The sequence below is a fragment of the Haemaphysalis longicornis genome, unplaced genomic scaffold (assembly GCF_048455015.1).
Source record: "Haemaphysalis longicornis isolate Haplotype H1 unplaced genomic scaffold, Haemaphysalis longicornis Haplotype H1 scaffold_11, whole genome shotgun sequence".
In the NCBI taxonomy this organism is placed as follows: Eukaryota; Metazoa; Arthropoda; class Arachnida; order Ixodida; family Ixodidae; genus Haemaphysalis; species Haemaphysalis longicornis.
Window position 1 is genome coordinate 68824345 of NW_027526214.1, and position 22984 is coordinate 68847328.

Sequence of the window (22984 nt, forward strand, 5' to 3'; positions counted from 1 at the left end):
CTTAGCCTCATCAGTTTCACTTTTCACCCAATGTAATGTGGTCAAAAGGGTGAACTGAAGGGCTTGTTGGTACATCATATCGTTTGAAAACAGCGCGGAAGACGGGACGGAGCAAGTAATAGACACCCTTTTGCAATTTATTTCTCTTACATCGGGCTCTTTTGCACCTAATGTTCTGCTTAACCCTTCAGTGTGCATTAATCTTTTCGTCTCTGCGACGTGCCGAGCACGCATGTACACCTACTCGATCAAGAACGGCATAATTCCGCCTGAAATCTCCTCGCTCGTCGGACCCATGGCCCCTTCCAAAGGGCACGGAATGCGGTTGTGCCGCATCTTACGTTCTGAGGCGTGGAACCAAATGACTATCTTCAGGGACTGCCTCCGTGCTGCATGTTTCCGTGAAGCCCCACCTGGAGGGGGACACCAGCGGTTTCACCGAGACCTGCGGACCGCTTCCCAACTGGCCGAGTTCCTGTGGTTGAAAGTCCTCGCATCGCTCCCTCGAAAACCTCCTCCGGCCCGCCCTTCCCAAAAGGTGCATCTCGTGGGAACTTCAGACCTCCCTGGTCCTGCCAAAAAAGTGCTGAGCCTCGGGCCCAAGTTCTGCGAGCACCCCAGCCTTGACAGGACTGAGCTCCTGTCCCTAGTCAGATCCAGCACTTCACGGACGTCATCAGATGACACAAACAGGTGCATTAGCGCTGGTGTTGACGTATTACCGAGGGAAGTGAAACCCCACCAAGCAATTCGTTCAGGCAGAGTGGTATCGTTACTTCGGGAGGCCGGGCTCAAGTTGCTACAGGCCGACAAAGAGGGAGGATTCGCTGTAATGCCTTCAGCTTTATACAATGAGAAGGCGGGAGACGCTGTGCTTTCGAACTTTCTCTTGGTCAAAGACGTTCAGCCCTCCAGGGTGAAGAAGCGGGAAGTGCAGCTATGCCTTGACTCGGGGCTTGTCGACCTCACCGCGTCAGTCAAAAAAGCCAATGCTCTGAATCTGGCAGTCTTTTTCTCTGCCAAGACGCATAAGGAGGGATGCCCGTTCAGGGTAATTGTCAGCGAAAGAGGTACCTGGCAGCACTCCATAGGTGGTTACCTGCAGCGGTCACTGTCCGTCTTGGCCATTGATGACCCGTTTCTTGTACGAAACCCGAATGAAGTGAACACATTCCTGAACGCTCTTGGCAAAAAAGAAGTAGGAGCGTTCTCGGCCGACGTAAAGGATTTGTACTATTCACTCCCTCAGGAACCCATACTTGAAGCGGTGAGCGACTGTGTAGATGAGGTTGGAGCGGTTCGCTTCCAGAATGCATGCGGCACCAGCGTGTCTGCTTTTCTTGAGCTACTACGGTATTATCTACGGTCGACTTTCATTGAACACGCCGGAGGCTTGTACATCCAAAAAGATGGAATCTGCATAGGATCGTGCTTGGCACCCATTTTGAGCGACTTACTGCTTGCCCGCTTGGACAGACAGCTACAGGGGGCCCTTTCTGAGCACGGAGTCCTAAAGGTATTCAGGTTCGTGGACGATTTTCTGGTCATTTTTGAAACCGAGGAGCGGACAACCAGTCAAGGGGCGGAAGCGATTTTTGGCACGTTCCAATCGCTCCTCACGGCTTTCACCTTGACCATGGAACTGCCCACGGACGGCCAGATAAGATTTCTGGACCTCAGCTTGCATTTTGAGGAGGAGCACACCTGCTGGGAGTATGCTCCTAGGTCCCAAAAGGGCATATTACCATACAGCTCAGCACACTCGAAGCTGGTCAAGAGGGGAGTTGCCACGAGTGTGCTAAGAAATGACCTGAAGAGGTCCTGCCCACACCGTGCACAACAGAGTTTTGAGGCGCAAGCTAGCCGTTTGAGGTGTGCCGCGTATCCGACAGACCTCCTGCGTGCCTTGGCAACTAAGCTGCTACGCGAACTCACTTCGAAGGCTCCGGAGAAGTGCCCTCAAGCAGAACGACCCAAGACAGCCGTCATCCCGTACGTCCATGGAGTGAGCCATGCGCTCAAGAAGAGTGTTGGCAAGTCGGGCGTACGGCTTGTGTTTTCTGCTCCGAAGAAACTGAGCCGCCTGTGTAAGCGCGTAAACGCAGAAAGCAGCAAATCACCAGCGTGCGCCAAAAAACACGAGACACGATACGTTGATTGTGTGAGTAACGTCGTGTACGAGATGCCGCTGTCGTGCAAACGCTCCTATATAGGACAAACAGGCCCCTGCCTGAATGAACGTTTGAGGGAGCATGCCAACAAAGTCAGGTCTTCTACCGGTGGCACGCTGTCAGCACACTGCGTCTCGTGCGGCTGCACCCCTCGGTTCACTGAATGCGCCACACTCACCTCTTACCGCGGACGGAGGGAGAGGGAGATCTTCGAGGCCTTCCAAATCAAGAGGAAAGGGAGCGATTGTATCAGCGAACCATCCGTGGCACTGTTGGATAAGGAAATCGCGTACCTACGTGACTAGTTGTCTTCAAATCGTCACGCGGCGAAAGATTGTCGTTGTCATACTTACTAATCAGTAGCTATCACCTTTTTCTGTCAACATTTTATGTCGTATTTTTCCTTCTCTTCCCCTAGTTTTTCATGTATATATTTTCTTGCGAATTAAATCGCTCAGTTGTTCGTCAGCGCTTGTGTCGTGTATTACTTGCTCCGTCCCGTCTTCCGCGCTGTTTTCAAACGATGTAATGTAGTCATTATTCTGTCTTAAGGGGCGCTGCCCAGTCAATTCAGCTAATTCATTTGAAACAGTAGAAAGGACAGCCCCCGCCCCCATTTCCCCCGGCTCTCACCTCTTCCTTTGTGACCCCTAGTATATCAAGCCGTTAACAGTAGCAGGTGAACAACCAGCATGCCAGCGCCGCCGTGTGCTTTCCCACCACCCTTTCCCACGCTCTTAGTGGATCCGTCAGGAGGAAAAGTTAAGACAACCCTTTTTTATGACCTCACCAGTCAATTATCACTCACGCGCCCAGCCGCGAAAATTAGGTATACAGCAAGTGCTTATGGCCATAAAAATTCAACAAGAAACTAAAAAAAAATTAGACACCACCTCCATCCCAACCGATCATGCAGATCGCGATTGGTGCCATACCCGCAGGTAACTTGAATTCCGAGCCCACAGTGACGCATGAAACTTAGCCAACCATAGCTGCCTGCTAGGCTACTCATATGTACTCAAATTCCAAATGGACTTAAAACTCCTATTTACTCAGAACTGAAAATGTACTCAAAACTCAATATGTAATCAAACTCAAAATGTACTCAGAACTCAAAATGGACTCAAACTCAAAATGTACTCAGACCTAAAATGTACTCAAACTCAATGTGTAATCAAACTCAAAATGTGCTCAAACTCAAAATGTACTCAGAACTCAAAATGGACTCAAACTCAAAATGTACTCAGAACTCAAAATGGACTCAAACTCAAAATGCACTCAAACTCAAAATGTACTCAGAACTCAAAATGAGCTCAAACTCAAGTTGTACTCAGAACTCAAAATGAACTCAAACTCAAAATAAACTCAAACTCAAAATGTACTCAGAACTCAAAATGGACTCAAACTCAAAGTGTACTCAGAACTCAATATGGACTCAAACTCAAAATGTACTAAGAACTCAAAATGGACTCAAACTCAAATTGTACTCAGAACTCAAAATGGACTCAAACTCAAAATGTACTCAGAACTCAAAATGGACTCAAACTCAAAATGTACTCAGAACTCAAAATGGACTCAAACTCAAAATGTACTCACAACTCAAAATGGACTCAAACTCAAAATCTACTCAGAACTCAAAATGGACTCAAACTCAAAAAATACTCAGAACTCAAAATGGACTCAAACTCAATCGGACTCAAACTCAGTCGTGATCACTCGGCTCAAACTCACTCAAGCTCAAACTCACCATGCCACACTAGCCTCGCGCTCACTCAAACTCAAACTCACGCGTGAGTTTGAGTCCAAATGAGTCTGAGTGAGTGGACTCACGAGTGAGTTTGCCGACCTCTGCTCATGCCTATTCTAGCAGCAAGCTTGGAACAAACATTCTAGATAATAAAACCCAAAGATAAGTGAGTGGAACCTCCCAAGCCACCTCCCATTGCCCCTGCGGCGTCGCTTAAACTAAACTAGTGAGGCAGCACAGATGCTACATAAGCCATCAAGAATAAACTTGTCTGTGCAATCGGAATGGGTCATCCCTTCCGTTTGGTTCTTCTCCTATATTCCTAACGTACAGTTAACACACTGACTACATGGTTTCCTTCGCTTGGAAATGGCCTCTCTTGTTATATTTTGGAGTGACAAAATTTGAGGTGCTATGTCTTTCTTTGTGCATGCGAGAACACATTTATGCACAGAATAGAGTGGGTGTCACTGAAGGCTAGTCACTGAAAGACGTATGCTGTATACATTGTATTTAAAAGAGAGGTTTGCGCAATACTCGAAGCTGCATGATTCACTGATTATACCAAAGTGCCAGAAAGAATTACACAATTTACATCGCACAATTTTAACAGACATTTAGGTATGTCGCCACAAGTAATAACTTCAACCTAGTTTGTCAAGAAAGGGGACATACAATTTTCGGTGAAAGCTCACGGGGGCCCTATGCGCCAAACAAGTTGGCTTGAATGAGTATATCAGATTGTGGTAAACTGCAATATACCACTTGCAGCACTATTTCGACGCGTGCGGCAGGTGCACCAGCTGCTCATATAGATACACTAAAAGAAGCTCTTCTTCACCACCCTTACGTTGCGGCACAAAGTAGGTAGGGGGTTTTCATCAAATCCATAGTACCCGCTGGAAAGCATTTCAAGCGGCAAAAACTTGTAAACCAGAAGGCCTGCTTTAGCTGTTTCAGTGTCGGTGGTAGCATTCCTCGGCGGTCATCGTTCACGGGGTGTGGCGGTTCCTCATCGATAACCGAGGTATTTTTTTCTGTATTACGGGTCACAAAACACCAACTCTGGTGCATGACAGACGGCCTCAAAGCCGGCAATCTGTGGTTCAACGTCACGCCACTACTTCTTCCGTTTTTATGTCGCCATGTTGGTATAATAAAGTTAGTTTGGTATTCGGCCGACAAAGCTTAGAAAAGTATTTCGTAAAGTACTACTTACGTGTGCTTCTGTGGTATAAATGAGTCACGTCGGCAAAAACTCTTGCAAGTGTATTTCGGCATATGTTAAAAAGATGACAGATCTTTGAATTCTAGTCTTGGTAGTTTTATATAGTCTCTTAATTCCATAATTGATTTCGATTCTTCTTTTCCATCCTGTTGGAATATTGGATTACTACGTGAGCCTGGTCAGTTTTATTTCGCCGTAATAGATGTCCACCTACTTCCCTTTCGAAATTTTAACAATGGTACCTTCCAGCAATGCCTACTTTCTGAATCTACGTTCTCATTTTCTAGATGCGAAGCGTCTCTTGCTCGGGGGGATGTCCCGCGTCTATGCCCCGTCCGCAGCGCCTCTGTAGATGATTGTGGCAGGATGCCCCTAGGAATTGGCCAAACGAAAAATTCATTATGAGATAGCCTCGCGTTGAACTACCGTTTTCATCTTCTCGTAGGGGAACCGCTGAAGAAGAAAGAGAAGAGAAAGCTGCGAGAAGGAGGGCGTGTACGTTGCTCTCAGCCGGTGCACAACGTCAACAAACTTTACCTCACCAACGCTGATAGAGACTACCGATTCTACCTCAGAGACGACAAATCGACAAGAACATAATGGACGAAATTCGGCGCCTCAAGAACCACCGCCTACTCACCGTTGCGCAGCAGTACTAGTTTGTCTTTGCCAGCGGTGTTGACCCGGACGCGGAATTGTCTCTGGCGCTAAAAATACCAGATCACTCAACATAACTGCAACACAACGGATCCACGCGGAACTTCCATGATGCTTCGCATCCTCATAAGGGTTCCCCACGGGAACCTGGTGTACTATTGTTCTTTTTTTTTGTACTGTATCCTAAAACCCTGACCCAATTTGTGAGCACCGGCGCTGAAACAAACATTTTGCGTTGTTCAGATTTACAAAGTATATGTTGTGTTGTAATGTGTAGAGTGGTGGCTGAAATTCTTTTTCTTAAATTTTATTTTGCCTTCTGTATGTCAAGATTTTTAAGTTTCGTTTCTAGATATTTAAAAGTTTTGGCCGAATGCCTTCTTGTTCCTTTTCTCTTTTTAGAAACATTATGCCGTTTGTGAAAATCATTAGTGGGCGCCCACAACTTTTGTGTGTGATCTTCAAAAGCTTGAAAAAATCTTCTGTTTTATCGGGAATCACACAACTCAAACTGCATCACTGTCAGCAGTACCGTCTCTTTTAAATGCTTTTTCTTCTCGATGTATACCATGCTATCAAGCCAAATGACTTCTCGAGAAATCAGGAGATTGACAGCGTAGTGTCGTTATAGCGGAGTCTACCCATTACGACAATTATCCAGCGGGTAGCATCAAAACTTTCCTCCACGTGTACCAACCGTACGGGAAAGTTTTCAAACACACCATTTACATTAGCAATCATTGATGTTTTGCCCCGGTGTAGGAAATAATGGATTTTGTCGTCTGATTTTCTTCCTAGCTGCGCTCTATTGTATCAAGTCGCACTGAACGGCGGTGCCGTTCGTACGCGGATGGTCAAAGACAACCCTAGCAAAGCGAAAGAGAGAGAGAGAAAGAGAAACACTTTATTAAGGTATGTTGCCACCTTTTAAGAAATGTTTTTAGATTTTGATCCTAAAGTGATTCCTTCGAGTTTGCCTTAAAAAGGGCTGTTTAAAAAGACCCTTCAACTATGTTACCAAATAAAAGTGAAAACTAATCACAATTTAATTACTGAAATTACCCAAAATATGCAGATCACGCCAACAGTCATAATTGCCGATCCCGTGATACAAAACAAAAACGGCTTGGCAGCAACGTAGTCGTGCATGCAGGCTGCGCAATGAACTAGAATCTTCGCCCTGTCATCAATATTATGTATGATATAGCCAAAAAAACCAAAAATTGCGTAATTTCAGGTGGTTGCATTTCTGTCGAAATCCTATAATATCAAAAGTTATGCATGGTTTTCAATTATCCCAGTTCATTGCACAGAAGAATGTCCAACAAAAAAGCATGGGAAGTTTCATTTAAAAATAATTGTTTATTCAAAAGTTATGACTTTTTGCGCAACAAAAAAGAACTGAAAATGAAGTTTCGAGAAAAACAAGAAATGACTATTCCAAACCTGTTATATACAGTACTGGAAGTTCGTGGGGGGCTAAGAGCCACCAGGCTCATAGGTGGGACCTTCTGGAACTGCCACGCGTTCACCGTGTGATCGTTTAGCAGCTCGTCGTTTTTTTCGGGCTTGTTTTTCGTCTGCCGTTGATTGGCGCTTGACGTTCTTCAAGCGTCTTGAGTCCCTGCTGTGGCAAGCTACTGTGGTGTAGTAGCCCGGATCAACACCAGTGTGCATCTAGATGTCCCGCGTGCCACTATTTCCATTGTTGAAGTGACATATACCATCGTATAGTCCAAACAAAACAGTGCGCAGGCCTACATGGACATCTTTAGGGAGACGCTGCCAGAGCATCCCATTGCAGCATTCATTCGCGTTCTGCGTTTTTTCGTGGAGGCAAAATACGTCACCACAAACTAATCTAATAGTATCCTGCGTATTTGAGAAGAAACGTAAGGTTGTTTTATGATTGAAATGTAGGTTTCGTTTTCACAAATTTCGGTTTCAGTTTCGCTAAATGTCAGTTTCGGTTTCAGAGAGGTCTGCGGGTAGTTGTAAAAAATATCATAACTTTCGAACAGAACCAGATAGAGACATAATTTTTGCACCAGCACAATTCTGGATGTCGGGGAGTATTGAAATGTTAAAAAATGAAATTCGCTTTTTATGAAAAAAAAAACGTCATTTTCAAGGGTGGCAACATACCTTAAGATCGGCCAGACACCTGATGGGGAGAAATGTGTGACCTGCTTCAATGTACCCTAACCATGAAGCGCACCTGGTTCCTACTTCGCCACCTTATCGATCCACATGAATCCAAAACTGCTCAGACCAACCGCATAGCCCAGCTCGTCCACTTCTACCCAGGTACCCCACAGCAACACCTCTCTTCCCTTTTAGCAAAGCGAAGACGGGAACTCAGAATTTCCTCTTTCCTTGTCCCTTGGCTGTTATGTTTTAGGTGCAGAGCTGTTTAGGGAGTCGACTTTGAACCTGCTAATTTTTTTTTTATTTTGTACAATGAAACCAGCCAAGAGTGCCGTGCTTTTATTAGTATTTTACGTGGTTGTAATACATCTCATTTTTTCATCGTGGCGTTGACAAAGTCGCACTTTTAGGTCCCGTCTTCACCGAGCACGTCATCGTCATATGACGAGAGGTGTCCCCGTTACTGGTTTTTATATATATTATCCCAACTGCCCCTAAATATTTATTGTGGAATCAATCCGATCATTTTACTTGAATGGTGAGGAATCAATGTTACAATAAGGCAGGAGAAGTACCCGGGCGTCATTTCGAAGTTGCACATGCTTTATTATACAGCATTCATCGGATTAATAAATTGGGTCCTACAACACCGAAAAATGTGCTGTTGGGATATTTAATGACATGAATCAATGTGAACGTTTTCGTCCCTGTTCATTGCAGCCGGTTTTTTTAGCTCTTAAAAATCAACGTTTTGCTCATGCAGTAAAACTGAAATTTATAAACCGCCTGTATGCAACGAAGAGCAGGATAGGTGATTCTCCAGATCGCCAACACCCCTTTTCCTACCCAAATTTTTGTTCGTATTTTTTTCAGGAATTTGCTTAACTTCGACGTTGAAATATGTTTGAAGAGACCTGACCGGTCTTATTATAACAAATTACCGGTTAGTTGTCTCTAACCTGTGTCTATGCGGTTAAATATAAAAAAGAGCGCCATACAATAAACACGAGTTTCCCCGGGTCAGTCACTCGCTTTCTGTCGTCATTCAAAACTTTCTGGCACATGTGGCGAGCTGCTCAGAAGCGCCGCGTGTGTAGTGTAATCGGTATTCGGCTTTGCTTAGCTAAGTAGAGATAAAATGCTTCCGCCCCCTGACCGATTCATTCTTTTGATAATGCAACAGAAAAAAGAACAAGTTGAAGCAGCAGATTCCACTCCATAAGACAGCAAAAGACAGCAAAATAAGATAAAAAACTGCTTTATTTCTACACGTTGTAGGCCAAATGGCCATAAATATTTGCAGCAGATTTAGGCATTCTGCTGTGGCAGAAAATTACTTCGAGACCACCGTTCAAGAACCATAAGTGTACTGCACACCTAAACGCAATGAAACGTATGAAAGCAGTTTTCTGTCGTGTCTGAAACTGCAAAAAAAAACGTTTCCGGAAGTCATGACAGATCACATTAGTGGATGCATGAGAGATTGGAGACATTGAAAAGAAGAAAAACAAAACAACAACAAAAAATACTAAACTTTTGTTTTGGTTGTTTTCTCAATCTTTGCAAAAAACAAAAATACAAAACGAAAACAAAAAAGAAATACATTTGTTTTTGTTTTATGTTTTCCCTTTTTACTGTTCCTGCTAAGGCTACGATTATAAATTTGCCCTCATGTGAATAAACAACCAGTTGGAAGTGAGCGGTCGTCCGTGTGTCGCTTTTCGTTCCTTGTGCTTCTGCGGCGCTACATTTGATCATTATGAATTACCAACTAGCCCAGTCTACAGGTTTACTTAAGAGTTGTTTGGATTTTATACTTGCGAGCGCTTCGGCATGCTGACACATGCCCACACTTTTTAAAGAGACTCAAGTATTCAATCGCAAGCAATACCAATATTCTCTTTTTTGTTCAAACGAGCGGGCAGTGTCAAACGTCCTTAAAACAGCACACTAAAACACCGAACTTTGCGAAACGACAGCGTGACGGATACCACACGCGGGGTATCTGTCACGCGTCGAAAACGAGTTCATTGAGGCCGAGGGTATCATTGTAAACATGCAGAAACCAGCAGAATGGTGAGTCCGATGCTCCATTTTTCCAAAACATTGACGCAAAAACTAGCGTTCGCTTGCATCCGGTGCACTCTAATGGAAAGAATAAACGAAAACACCAGTTTCTGAGAAGTGACTACTTCAAGCGGCGTTAGAAAGAGGATAGCAGAAGCCAGGAATAAATTTCAGAAAAATTCGCAGGTTTTTTTTTACGTTTCATTTTTTGCGTTCTATATGGAATATAGAAAATTCAGATTGCCCAGACTTTGAGTTCAGCTACGCTCCTCTGCGGAAATATTCCAAAGAGAACTCTCTGCAGTGTACAACATTCCCAAGCACCCGAGTGAACATAGACGATGTTCTGTTTTTTGTAACACTGAAAGCGGAGTCAAAGAGCTCCTAAAGATAGCACTGTCAGCGATACGTTTAGCCGGTTTTAAGCTCGAGAGGCAGTGGTGACCAATTAGCTCTCAAGAAAAAATTATGTTGGAATCGTTATCTCAAGTGAAGGACCATAGAAAAATATGTTGCCAAGAAGCCTGCCCCGTTATCCAAGCTCAAAGTGGTAACAATGCTATGATTAGTGCATCATTTTGGCAAGAGTATTCCTTCCATGTCTGAATAAATGGCGGCATTTCTCAGTTCATTGCGAAAGGCAAACCGTGTGAAGGAGCTACAGCACCGGAAAAGAATGAGAAATTATTCACATGTTCTTAAGATCAGGACCGATCCTGGTGGTCTTCTCCCAAAAAGATAAAAAATCCCGCCAATCCACCCCGTGAATGTGGTTGGAAAGCAAAGCTGTAAACGGCACCCATAATAATTTCTCATGCGAGGTCACTTAAATTCGCTCACATCGCTCTACAAATAGTAAAACCAGAGAAAAGTGAATTGCACTTACCCACACCAATTATTACTTCAAAGAGATATTCTTGGTAAGGGTAAATCAATGCATGATGCATGAACGGTGTTTGGTTGAGTTATATTGGTGTAGCACAAGCGTGGAAACTTTTTTATAAAATAAAGCTCCAACCCGGTGTTAGACGATCTGACTTCTCCTTCTCTGCGCTGCAGACAGAGGAGACGTGATTTGTGGTAGAGAAGGAGCAGAAGGAGGAAAAAATACTCCTATTAAGATTTCTGCACGGCCCAGAGTGCAGCCTTGGGGAGATATTCCTTCTTCTGTGAGGCCCATATGCAGACCGCGCGGCCTGTGTTCTGTCCACCCGCTGAAGCTGGGTAGGTTAAAAGGGCTTGAACAGCAGCATCTCCCATTGCTCATGTTGGGTAGTTGACAGAAAGCAAGGAGCGTGCTCAGGGCTAAAGTCACACACCCAGATTACGTGGTGGAGTGTTCCTACTTCTGAGCAAAATTTACATTCATCGTCGTAGTGATTCGGATGCATTAAGTGAACACATGTAGCCTGTGGGAAGGAACCCAGATTGTATTATCTGTAGGATAGTTGTTCTCTGGAAACGTCAGGGTAAGGCGGAGGTGCGGTCGCTCTCGGAAGGCGATAATGCTGGGTTATCTCCCTGAACGGGACAAGCAGGTGACTGTCCTCGTGCAGCTCCATAGCACGAGATGTAAAAGCGCAGGCTTGTTGGGTTGGCGTATTTGTTGCCCTCCATTGAAGCGTGAGGGGGGTCCAGATGAGCTGAATGGAACCGTTTGGGGAGTGGTTTTTAGCACGCGTGAGGACACCCAACCCAGTTATCAATTCCAGTAGGCTTGCTGGGAATCGGTGACTACCCTCCGAACCCCTGGTTGAGTGAGAGCCAGGGTGATGGCTGCCTCTTCTGCTGCCATCATTTCGTGGGTCCTAAGCGAGGTAGACGCAAGGAGGTTGGTTCTGGAAATAGCCACGATGATGACTTATTGCTGCCCCCGATGTTTGGAAGCGTCTGTGTAGGATCCCCACCGAGAGTGGTGTTTAGCGCTTGAGCCCGTGCTTTTCGGCGACTCTCGTCTTGTGAAGGGTTCATATTTCTAAGCAAAGGGAGCATCTTACGTTTCAGTTTCCAAGAGTTTGGGAGTACGTCAAGCTTCGTGACATTCTTGGCTGCCCAGACAATCTGGTGAAGCGTGCGGTTACCCACCACAGTTCTGAGTCGGACCTACTGGTTAGAAAGATGGCCTTCTCTCACCTCTTCCACCATGATGTGGAGCCCCGTGGTAAGCAGCCTCTTTTTGGACGCACTGATTAGAAGACCAATGGCCTGCTCAACCGCCTTTCTAATCAATATATAAAGCATCTCTATATCTTCCTTGTTGAGAAGAAGACAGGGTGTTTACGGAAGTGACTCTGGAGAGGACAAAAGCTTCAATATTCGAAAGGTACCAGATTATTTTAGGCCTTGATTCTTGGTGGCAACTCGCCTGATCATGTGTATGGTTTGAATATTGCTGTTTTTGAGGCGCTGCAAGGATACGTCACTCTTGGTGTTAGCCTCGAGATGTAGGCCCAGGATTTTGAGGCTGGTGCCTGGCCATCAAGGAGTATTTGAATGTATTCTTTGATTTGGCGTGAGGGCGGACGACAAGGAGCTGTTATTTTTTACATGAACACTGGAGGCCACCGGCTTTAGCACATTGGCGTACTAGAAGTGAGATGATATGCACTGGTGTGAGCTTGATTAATTTTTGTAACTTTTAGCATAGGAGCAAGGCGCGCACATGGCCGCTAGATGGGCGTGAGTGGTCGCGTGACGCTTTCACGTGGCATTTAGCGAGAACACAGGGGGTAAACCCGTAGATGTGCTCGGTTAGTACACCACCTGTCTTCCCCGTCTTCGCGTGGGCTCGTAGCTAAACCGGTAGGACAATGGGCTCTCGCTTTGTTAGTCTATTAGTTGCAGGTTTGATTCCCGGCAGGTGCAAGTAAATTATCTTATTTGTTCACTAGAGTCTACTCGGGACACCAACGGTCGCGAAATAACCCTTGAGGGGTAGAGGTAAAAAGCCTTGCTTTAAAAACAAGATTTACAGTCACCCTTCCAGGAACGGGCTAGAAGCACGGAAAATGCACCATCATTATAATGGCTGCCAGCCACTAGCGTATTTGTTGCATGTGCTTGCAGAAACCATAAGCAGAGATGCACACATTAAATAGGTTTCCGAACGATAAATTGTGTATAATTATATTAGCAACACGATTGCGCCAGACCCTTATCGTCACAATAAGTTGGCAATAGCGAAAACAAACCTGGGTGTATGGTGCAATGCATTTTATTTGCAGGGATTTTCTCAGGGTTACTGATGTCTTTAGAACTCTCCTTGTAGTCCTACATGGAAAAACTGCTGCTATCCGATGCGCCATTAAGCTTACATCAGTGCGAATACTCAGGGGCTGAGTACTTAGTAGCCCATTAATGCATAATCAAATTTTCCCGATTTTTAACACCTAAAGAAGCCCTCGAGAGAATTCGTCAACCAAAACCTTAGTAGTATTTTCCCAATGCATTTTAGCACAGCAGAAATATATACCGGGAGGGGTTTGGAATCCACCTCCAATACCTCATAAAAATTTTCGCGGGCGTGGTAAATCTCACTGGCGGTTTCAAGGCCCGGGTACCGCAGAGCGAACCGTCTAGGAGAAACGAAATGCAGTGCGTCAAACACCTTCAGAAAAATACTCTTCACGCCAGGTAGGCATTATGGGCCTCTCTCCTCTATAGGACTTCCCAAGCATGGAAACAACTGTGTCGTAGAATAAACGCCCTACTTCACCAAGTCAGGACGTCTCTAAAACGTGGCTTTGTCGACATCCTGCGGCTTGCAAAGCCACCAAAACAACGCTGGTGAACAGCCACATGGCACAAGATGGAAATGGAAATCTGGGAAACTTTTTCCTAACGTCGGGAATGGTGGACATCCGTAGCCACCCAGTGCTCACTTTACGGCGCTTCTATCACTTGTATAGACCGAAATTCTGCCGGGTCAGCAATTTTCTAACGATCGATGTATTACATGGCGGGTATTTCTTGGGGACTGCAGTGTGAGCAGACAACGTTCCAGCCCCACGCTGTTACTCCGTGCCGTGCATAGATAGCAGACGTCCAGCCGACACCTTAAATAGGTAAGCGTCACTTATTCGGTACGTCAGCAGTGACAGGTTCATTGGTGTTTTAAAGAGAACGTCCATAGCGTCTGAGATCTGTCAGATTTGCCCATAAATTCCGTCCCCAACCCGCTAGGGCGGCGCACCACCCCAGTAGGGCTTTGTCCTAACGGGGGTTGCCTCTGAGGCTACGTTTAACCGTGCAAGGAGGACGCCCGAGTTTTCATCCGCAATAGATGTTTATTTTCTTAATTGTGGGCAGGCTACCGTAATTGCCTTTACTTAGCAATGTGCAGGAGCTACTCCTCCGGGCGTGATTATGCCATTGTTGGCTGTACTAACAATCAGCGTTACGGCAAAGGGCTCATGCAACAAACGTGTAAAGCGCACAACGATAAAACACGTGACTGCATGTGCGGAATCTTTTCGCTGCGAAAATTTGCTGCGCCCCTTGATCGTCGCCGCGAATTCGTCGTCGTGCTGAAACGGAAAGACTTCGAAGCAAGCAAATTTGCCAGAATACGTAAGGCCGCACGAACGCAGGAAAAAACGTACAAACGAAGCCAGAAATAGATTCTGAAGCGCAAATGGCCTTCCGGTTAGCGCGCGCTGAAATGGCCCTCCTAAATGGGTGTAACCGCGTCAATGCAACATGGCGGTCACCCGAAATGCGTGCTGCGAATTTCAGAGTTTATTTTTGCGGCTTCAGACTGCCACGTTTCTGCTCAGTCGTTTTATCTTCTTCGGTATTTAACGCGGACATTATCGAGATGGGAATGCCTGGGATTACAAGCCAGGTTAGGGGAAGTGTCGCGGCTCAAAAAACGGAGGCCATCGAACGCCTCTTGGTGCGCGTGACTTTACCCCGGAGGGTCAAACGCTGTTTCCGCGCTAGATATAGCGGTGTCCGAAGTGAACTTTTTGTCTGATTGTCGATTCTTACGCGCTAAAACGGCCGACCCTCAAAACCTGCGAAGCGAACGGCGTAGCCGCTGCGCGTTTGAGCATCGTCTGACTGCGCAACCTGGTACGAATAAACGCCAGTAGTAGGAAATATTTCTCCTGACATTACATTTATTCATAAAATCAGATTGCATGGCCATTTCAGGAATAAAAAAGTAGGACCTGTCGCGGTATACAAGCGCCGCAAGGTGGACGAGCCATAATGCTTTCTTGCGCCACGTTTCCCGTGCACTTGAAGTAATCATGGAAACAAGTTTGAGTTGGGAATAAAAACATGCAGATGGCGTTAAAAATGTACCTTACTTTCGAATTTAACAAATTGAATTTTTTAAGAGCATATTACGACCAATGGATGCACCTATATTTCAGTACATATTGGTTGTGGTGCAAGGAATATTGCATGCTCTGAATGTCAAGGGTATAAAAAGGGCAATATTGAAGTTGGGGTTACACAGAATATTATACAAACCCTCAAAGTAGCCCGTTTGTATTGCTGTGGTATGTAAAATTTTGGCAATGAACACCTGCACGTACGAGTACAAAGTTGCTGCTCTAGCAAGATAAAGCATAAACTTAAAAAATTAAGGCATAAAAAAAAGAAAAAACTCCCTTTTTAAATAAAGTAAAAAATTAAAGTAAAGCACTCGCTTCACTTGTTGGCATAATCGCAACACTGCAGAGAGAACTTGTCCAGTGCAATACAGGTAACAAGCTAATTTACTTTCGTTGAACGCTATCTCCCAATTTTCGTCCGGGAACTGGGCTATGTACTCTTCAAACAGGAGCTGAAAATGATGTTTTATGGAAAGCAAAAAGCTGCAAAAGGCACTCCAAGTTCAAGACAATGCAGCCCAAATGCCCCATGTTGACCCCACACGGGGCACCTTGAGTATTCATGGTGACGGTGAGCAGCGACACCGCGGACCCCGAGCTCCCAACATAAGCCGTGTCCAACCGTGGTGAGGTGTTTAAAGGTGAAGGGTAGAAGCCGTAAACGGTGGCCGTCGGAGCCTTGGTCAAGCTCCGGCCGATGGGCCCCTTGCCTGTCTACCAGGCAGGGAGCTCCGGGACCTCTTTGACTTCCAGGGTAAGGTCAAAGAAGAAAGTACCCCAGTCTCCCTGTTTTTATAGTATGCCCTATGGTACTTACAAACCCCCCCCCCTCAAACGTGATCGGTCCCTGAAAAGGGGCCGCACCGAAGTATCTTTTCCTTCACTGCCTTCTTTATATTTCCTGAACCGGGTAACTTTTCTCGATTTCTTGTGATGGAATCGCTCAATTCAACCCAACCTCTTGTATCGCAGTCAGTCTTCTTGATCACAAAATCTCTTGAAGCCATAATAGGAAAATCATATAAGTGCAAAAAACAAAGGTCTGGTGAATCGAGGTAAATGACAAACAACAGTCCACGAAGCTTCTAGCTCAGACTAGACTGGCTGATCTAGACGTCCGGGTCATACCATATCGGAGCCTCAACAGCTCGCAAGGTGTGATATCCGAGACGGATCTCTTGAACGAAACAGATGCGGATCTCCTTGCCGGCTTGAAGGATCAGGGCGTCACTGCCGTGAGACGCATCACTATCCGCAGAGACGACAAGGAAATTCCCACTAAGCACATTATCTTGACGTTTGACCGCGCAGTTCTTCCACAACACATAAATGCAGGTTTTATCCGTTGCTCCATCCGTCCCTACATCCCGAACCCGCGGCGCTGTTTTAAGTGCCAGCGGTTCGGGCACGGTAGAAACTCTTGCCGTGGCCGAACGACATCTGCAAAATGCGCGTCGCATGACCATCCGAGCGACAACTGTACATCCGACACCCTCTCCTTTGTGAACTGCGGGAGGGGGGCGCATGCAGCCTACTCCTGCAAGTGCGAAAAATTTCAAACTGAAAAAAAGATAATCAACATCAAGGTAACTGAGAACATCACCTTCCCAGAGGCGCGGAAGAGGTTCGCATCTTTCCCCCTGGGGAGGTACGCCGACGCAGCTCGCCGGGGGGCGGAGCGGCGTCTCGTTTCCACAGGGACCCCGTTCAGCGAGTCTGACCTGGTCCCTCGCACGCCCCCCCCCCCCCCCTGGGTTGCCTCTGGCAGCCCAACCCGCCACCACGCCGCTTGCTGAGGCAGCAGCGGTTGTGGTGGCAACCTCTTCCGTCGGGACCGGTGCCGCTCCCGCCTCTCTCTTCCCGCCCTCGAGTGCGTTGGAGGGTACCGAGGTGATGGACACCACGGGCCCCGCACTGGTTCCCACCGCCACCGCACCGCGGGTGCCACCTCTGGCGCACCGGACGCCCTCGGCGGTGGCGGCTCAAACGAAGGGCTCCCGAGGGGGGCCAAGGCCGGGGGACCCGGTCCGTCGGGCACCCCTCGGACATCCGACGAAGAGATGGATGTTGGGCCGTTCCTGCCTGCAACGCAGCGCAAGGAACGCGTCCCGACGCCAAAGCCTCCCGACAAGCCAAAAAAGGCGAGAGTCACAGCCCCGAGAGACGACACATAAACAAACACACACACTCCAGTAGCTCTCACACTAAATAATGGGAAGAGAAAACATAATTCAATGGAACTGTAGAGGCCTTCTTAAAACTCTTGACGATGTATACGAAATACTGCATGCTAATCAGCAAAGTGTAATGTGTGTTCAGGAAACACATTTGTATTACAAGCACACAAATTTCTTGAATAGTTACATGGTCTTCAGAAAGGACAGCGATGGCTGCACACACTCTTCTGGTGGTGTGGCCATAATTGCCCGGAAATCCTTAGCCTACCACCCTGTCACTCTGAACACTGTCCTTGAGGCTGTAGCAATTTGAACATTATTATTTAATAGGTTGATAACGGTATGCTCAATATATATTCCTCCTGATCTTGCACTTTCGAGCTCTGACTTCTAGGCGTTGGTTGACCAGCTGCCCGAACCATACATCTTAACAGGCGATTTTAATGCTCACAATTCCCTTTGGGGCTCTTCCCGTACGGATGCCCGGGGTCGCCTGATCGAGAGGTTTCTTACATCCACTGGAGCATGCCTTTTCAACAATAAACAGCCTACATATCATAACACAGGACACAACACATACTCATATCTTGGCTTCGCTGTTGGCTCTGCAGTTCTCTTTCCTCTTCTCGAGTGGGGTGTGGGCACTGACCCATATGGCAGTGACCACTTCCCCACCTCACTAACATACCTAGGTAAAGGCCCATGCAGTCCATCTTCCCATAAAAGGTTCAATGAAGCACGAGCTAACTGGAATACATTTAAAGAGACATCCAAACTACACCACACATCCATAGGGCAGCTACACGTAGAAGAAGCTACCCAACTCCTCACGGCGCACATCCTCGACACCGCCGAAAAGTCCATTCCCCACGCCTCTGGTGCCCCGCGCCACCAGCGGAGGCCGTGGTGGAATGAGGACTGTAGGCGGGCGCGAGAGGCCCAGAACAAGGCGTGGGGTGTCCTTCGTCGGTACCCCACGTTGGGTAAGCTCATTTTGTTCAAACGGGCCAAGGCGTTAGGAAAACTTGTGCGCCGTGAGGCAAAACGAGAGAGTTGGTGTTCCTTCATAACATCAATAAACTCCTACACAGACACACGGAAAGTATGGACGAGAATATGCAAACTCCAAGGACAACAAACACACAGCCTGCCTCTGGTCAGCACAACAGGGGACACACTCGAAGACCAGGCTGACACCCTCGCACAACACTTCCAACACGTGTCCAGCTCAGCACACTACACAAACACTTTCATGAAACAAAAACAAACGGCCGAAAAGAAGCCTATACTAGATAACAATAGATCAACTTCTTCTTATAACTCAGAGTTTTCACTGCATGAGCTGAGGGCTGCTTTGAGCACTTGTAACCCCTCAGCTCCAGGCCCAGACAACATCACATACACAATGATACAACACCTGCACGCAGACACTCTTCTAACACTCTTACACCTATATAAACAGATATGGCTTTCGGGGCACATTCCAAACGCTTGGAAGGAGGCTATAGTTGTAGCTTTCCTGAAGTAGGGAAAGGACCCGTCTTCCCCCCCAAGTTACCGTCCTACTGCCCTGACGAGCTGCCTGTGCAAGTTCTTCGAGAAGATGATAAATCGCACGCTCGTGTACTTCCTCGAGTACAACGGTCTTCTCGAGAGCAGCCAGGCAGGCTTCAGGGTGGGCGATCGACGAACGATCAAGTGGTACCTCTTGAATCGTATATAAAGGATGCCTTCGTTCATAAACAGTATTGTGTAACAGTGTTTTTCGACCTCGAGAAGGCCTACGACACCGCTTGGCGGTACGGGATCCTCAGTGACCTGAAGTCATTCGGTGTCTCGGGTAACATGTTAAACACTCTTGTAAGTTACCTGTCAGAAAGAACGTTTCGAGTGAGAGTCGGTGGTGCACTCTCAAGGGTTCAAGTGCAAGAAAATGGCGTGCCACAAGGTGGTGTGTTAAGCTGCACTCTCTTCATAGTAAAAATGAACTCTCTTGGTAAGGCACTGCCACCCACTATCTCTTATTCCATGTATGTAGATGACGTTATTATATCCTATAAATCATGTAATATATCAATCTGCGAACGTCAAGTCCAGCTTGGTGTCAAGAAACTTGCCGGCTGAGTAGACAAGAATGGTTTTAAATTGAATCCTGCAAAAAGTTCCTGCGTTGTGTTCTCCATGAAGCGTGGGGTCCATCCGGACCCAGACATTCATCTTAATGTCGTTTCGCTTCATGTGAACAAGGAGCAGAAGTTCTTAGGTGTGGTGTTTGATCACAAACTCACATTCATTCCCCACATCAAGGAACTTAAACATAAATGTCTGAAACCAATAAATATACTTAAGGTTCTCTCCCATCAATCTTATGGTTCCGACAAAGAACTCCTACTACTGCTCTATACTGCTTTGGTTGGGTCTCGTTTAGACTATGGCAGTGTGGTATATGGGTTGGCGACTAAAACGGCGTTGTGAATGCTTGACACAGTGCTCCACTTGGGGCTTCATCTCGCCTCGGGTGCTTTTCACACTAGCCCTGTGCAGGGTCTGTATGTCGAGTGTGCTAAGTGGAGCCTTGAGAACCAACGAACGTACATGGACCTGCTATATGCTTTTAAAATTTTATCACTGAATAATCATCCTTTTTATCCTGTCTTTAACGATACATCAACATCTCTGCTCTTTGCAAATCGCCCGTCCGTTCCTCTGCCCTTTTCACTTAGAGTGAGAGAGCGAGCCTCGGATCTCAGTGCTTCGTTTTTAAATGTGTACAGGTCATCCTTTTCTAACAGTTTACCGCCTTGGCAAGTTCGACCTGTGTCGTGCGACCTTTCTTTTATGAGACTTGACAAAAATCGTGTACCACGAGCTGCAATACTGCAGCACTTTCTGTCTTTGCAGTTTAAATACACATGTGCAGAATTTTATAGTGACGCTTCTAAAACCTCCAGTATGGTGTCGTGCGCTGCTCATGGTCCGGATTTCAGTGCAGCCAGAACCATGAGCGTCCACACAACAATTTTTTAAGCAGAAGCATATGGAATTTTACTGATTGTACGACACATACTTGAAAATCATATTCCAAAGTCTATCATCTACACAGATTCCTTGAGTGTTGTTCGCGCACTGTCATCGCATACACCCCCCAAAAACCACATAGTTATTCTTGTATTTAACACTATCATGTCTGTGTATGCGCAGAAGCATCAGCTGCTCCTCTGGTGGGTCCCAGGACACGCTGGAATCACTGAGAACGAGTTGGCAGACGAGAGGGCAGCTGATGCTGCACTCATGAACACTGTAGACATAACAACCATACCATACACAGACCTGAAGCCACACATAAGACAACACTTGCGTAGAACATGGCAAACACACTGGAGTGAACAGACAGACAACAAGTTACACGCTATAAAACCACGCTTGGGACCATACACCACTGACACACGCAACAGACACACAGAAGTCGCCTTGGGTAGGCTGCGGATAGGGCACACCCATGCAACGCACTCGTATCTGCTGACGGGATCTTCTAGACCCTAGTGCAGCAGGTGCGGAGAGGCCCTATCCGTAGTGCACATACTAATCACATGCAAGGCACTTCACACAACACGACGCAAACACTTCAGAGAACTCTACAGACAACATATTCCCCTACATCCATCGTTTTTCCTAGGTGATGATGCCATTGTTTCCGTGAAACGTGTGTTTGAGTATTTGTCCGACGTCAAGTTTTTAAACCTCATTTCCTGTCACGCATCATGAAATCTGGCCCTATACACCAGCCATGCTCTTTGTCGTGTTGTGATTTTACGTTTGTTTTTGCTGATTTTACTTAGTGTTTAAGGTTTCACCCCTATCATCGACTATTGTTTTGGCGCTCTTTGCCCCAATTTGCCTTGCGCCATAAACATCCAACGATCACCATAATCATGCCCCATGTTGACAAGGAGAGAAAAGACTACAACCCTCGCAATTTTCATGAATGATATCTATGTTCAAACCTAGGATGTCGCATTTTCAAAATGTTTTTTTTGTTTGTGTCGTACATTGTTTGTTCCAGTGATTTCTTGGTGACAGCTCTTGCGTTAAACTTCTTGTTGAACAGCTGCGGTGGTAACACTCTTGGTTTTTCAGGTCACCTTTTACAGAATTTTTATTCGTGTTGTTGTTCATGGTCTATATGCACTTTCTGCATTCACCTCTAAAAAACTGAGAACTAAAAAAACACACTGTCACGACCTCATTCATTCTTTTTCGGATGCAAAGCACTTCGAACAAGTTCGCTATATTGATTTCTAGGCCGCTCAAGCACGGTACAAGGTTAACAAAGAATAAACTTTATAAATAAACAATAAACAGCGTTTTGAAAATATTACTTTGTTATTGTTATGGCCCTATTACACAAGCATTTCCAGTTGATGTGAAGGAAGGAAGACGAATACGAAGAAAGAGGACGTGTTCCGCGATCCCTGTCTTTGCTTGCTAATTGCCCGGGTTATTAGGAGAGAGAGAGAAAACAACTTTATTGAGCCAATAAATTAGGGCAACTATGCGCCGGTTGGGGTGGTTCCCTCTTCACGATACCCATATGCTTCCTCGCTTTCTGGCCGCTGGAGATCACGACGAGCTGGTAGTCCAAGCAGGGGCTGGTTAGCAAGGTCTCCCACCGCTCGTTAAGGGGTGTGGGAAGGGCGCTGGACGGTTGGGTAAAGGGTTGGCTGATGATCTCGGTGAAATCGCACACCAATGACGTGCCGGAGCGTACCCAATGGCCCACAGAAGCTGCACTCTTTATCGTATCTTTCGGTGTTCATTCTGCTTTGGAGATTGGGGAGCGGGGAGGATCCTGCTTGTATTTGCCTATAGATTGTTTGCTGCTCTGTGCTGAACGCTTTGTGCGGTTCAAGGTACCGCGGTCTGCCTTGCCTGTATGGGCCGTTAAGTCATTGTAAGTCGTTATGGCCTGCGACTCGTCCTCGTCTGCCCGCTGTTCATGTACTAGGGCGAGTTCGTGGGCGAGTTCATTGCTCTCCAGACCTGAGTAAGCGGGTGTCCATATCAGTTCGACTTTCTGCCCGGGTATGCGGCGGGTTTCTTCCTCTAGTATTCTCAGTCCGGCAGAGACACCTTCTCTTTTCAATAGTTCATCATAATCATTATCATCACCAGCCTATCTACGCCCACTGCATGGCAAAGGCCTCTCCCATTATTCTCCAATTACCTCGGTCCTGTGCCAACTATGACCAATTTATCCCCGCAAACTTCTTGATCTCATCTGCCCATCTAACTTTCTGCCGCCCCCTGCAACGCTTGCCTTCTCTAAAGATCCACTCTGTTACCCTTAATAACCAGCGGTTATATTGCCTTCGCATTACATGCCCTGCCCGCGTCCATTTCTTCTTCTTAATTTCTACTAATATGTCTAACACCAGTTTGCTCCCTGA

At 46.4% G+C, this 22984-nt stretch overlaps 1 protein-coding gene across 1 annotated transcript; it reads left to right on the top strand.

The window, feature by feature from the left end:
- The first annotated feature begins 232 nt into the window (after positions 1–232).
- On the top strand, positions 233–11092 carry LOC144160673 (uncharacterized). Its single transcript, XM_077691886.1, has 2 exons — positions 233–2044; positions 11078–11092. Exons 1-2 carry the CDS (start codon positions 233–235, stop codon positions 11090–11092), a joined length of 1827 nt encoding a protein of 608 aa, XP_077548012.1.
- Positions 11093–22984: the final 11892 nt, after the last annotated feature.

Bases quoted from the DNA above. Each gene is read 5' to 3' on its own strand.
- LOC144160673 (XM_077691886.1), top strand. From the start codon at position 233: ATGTACACCTACTCGATCAAGAACGGCATAATTCCGCCTGAAATCTCC.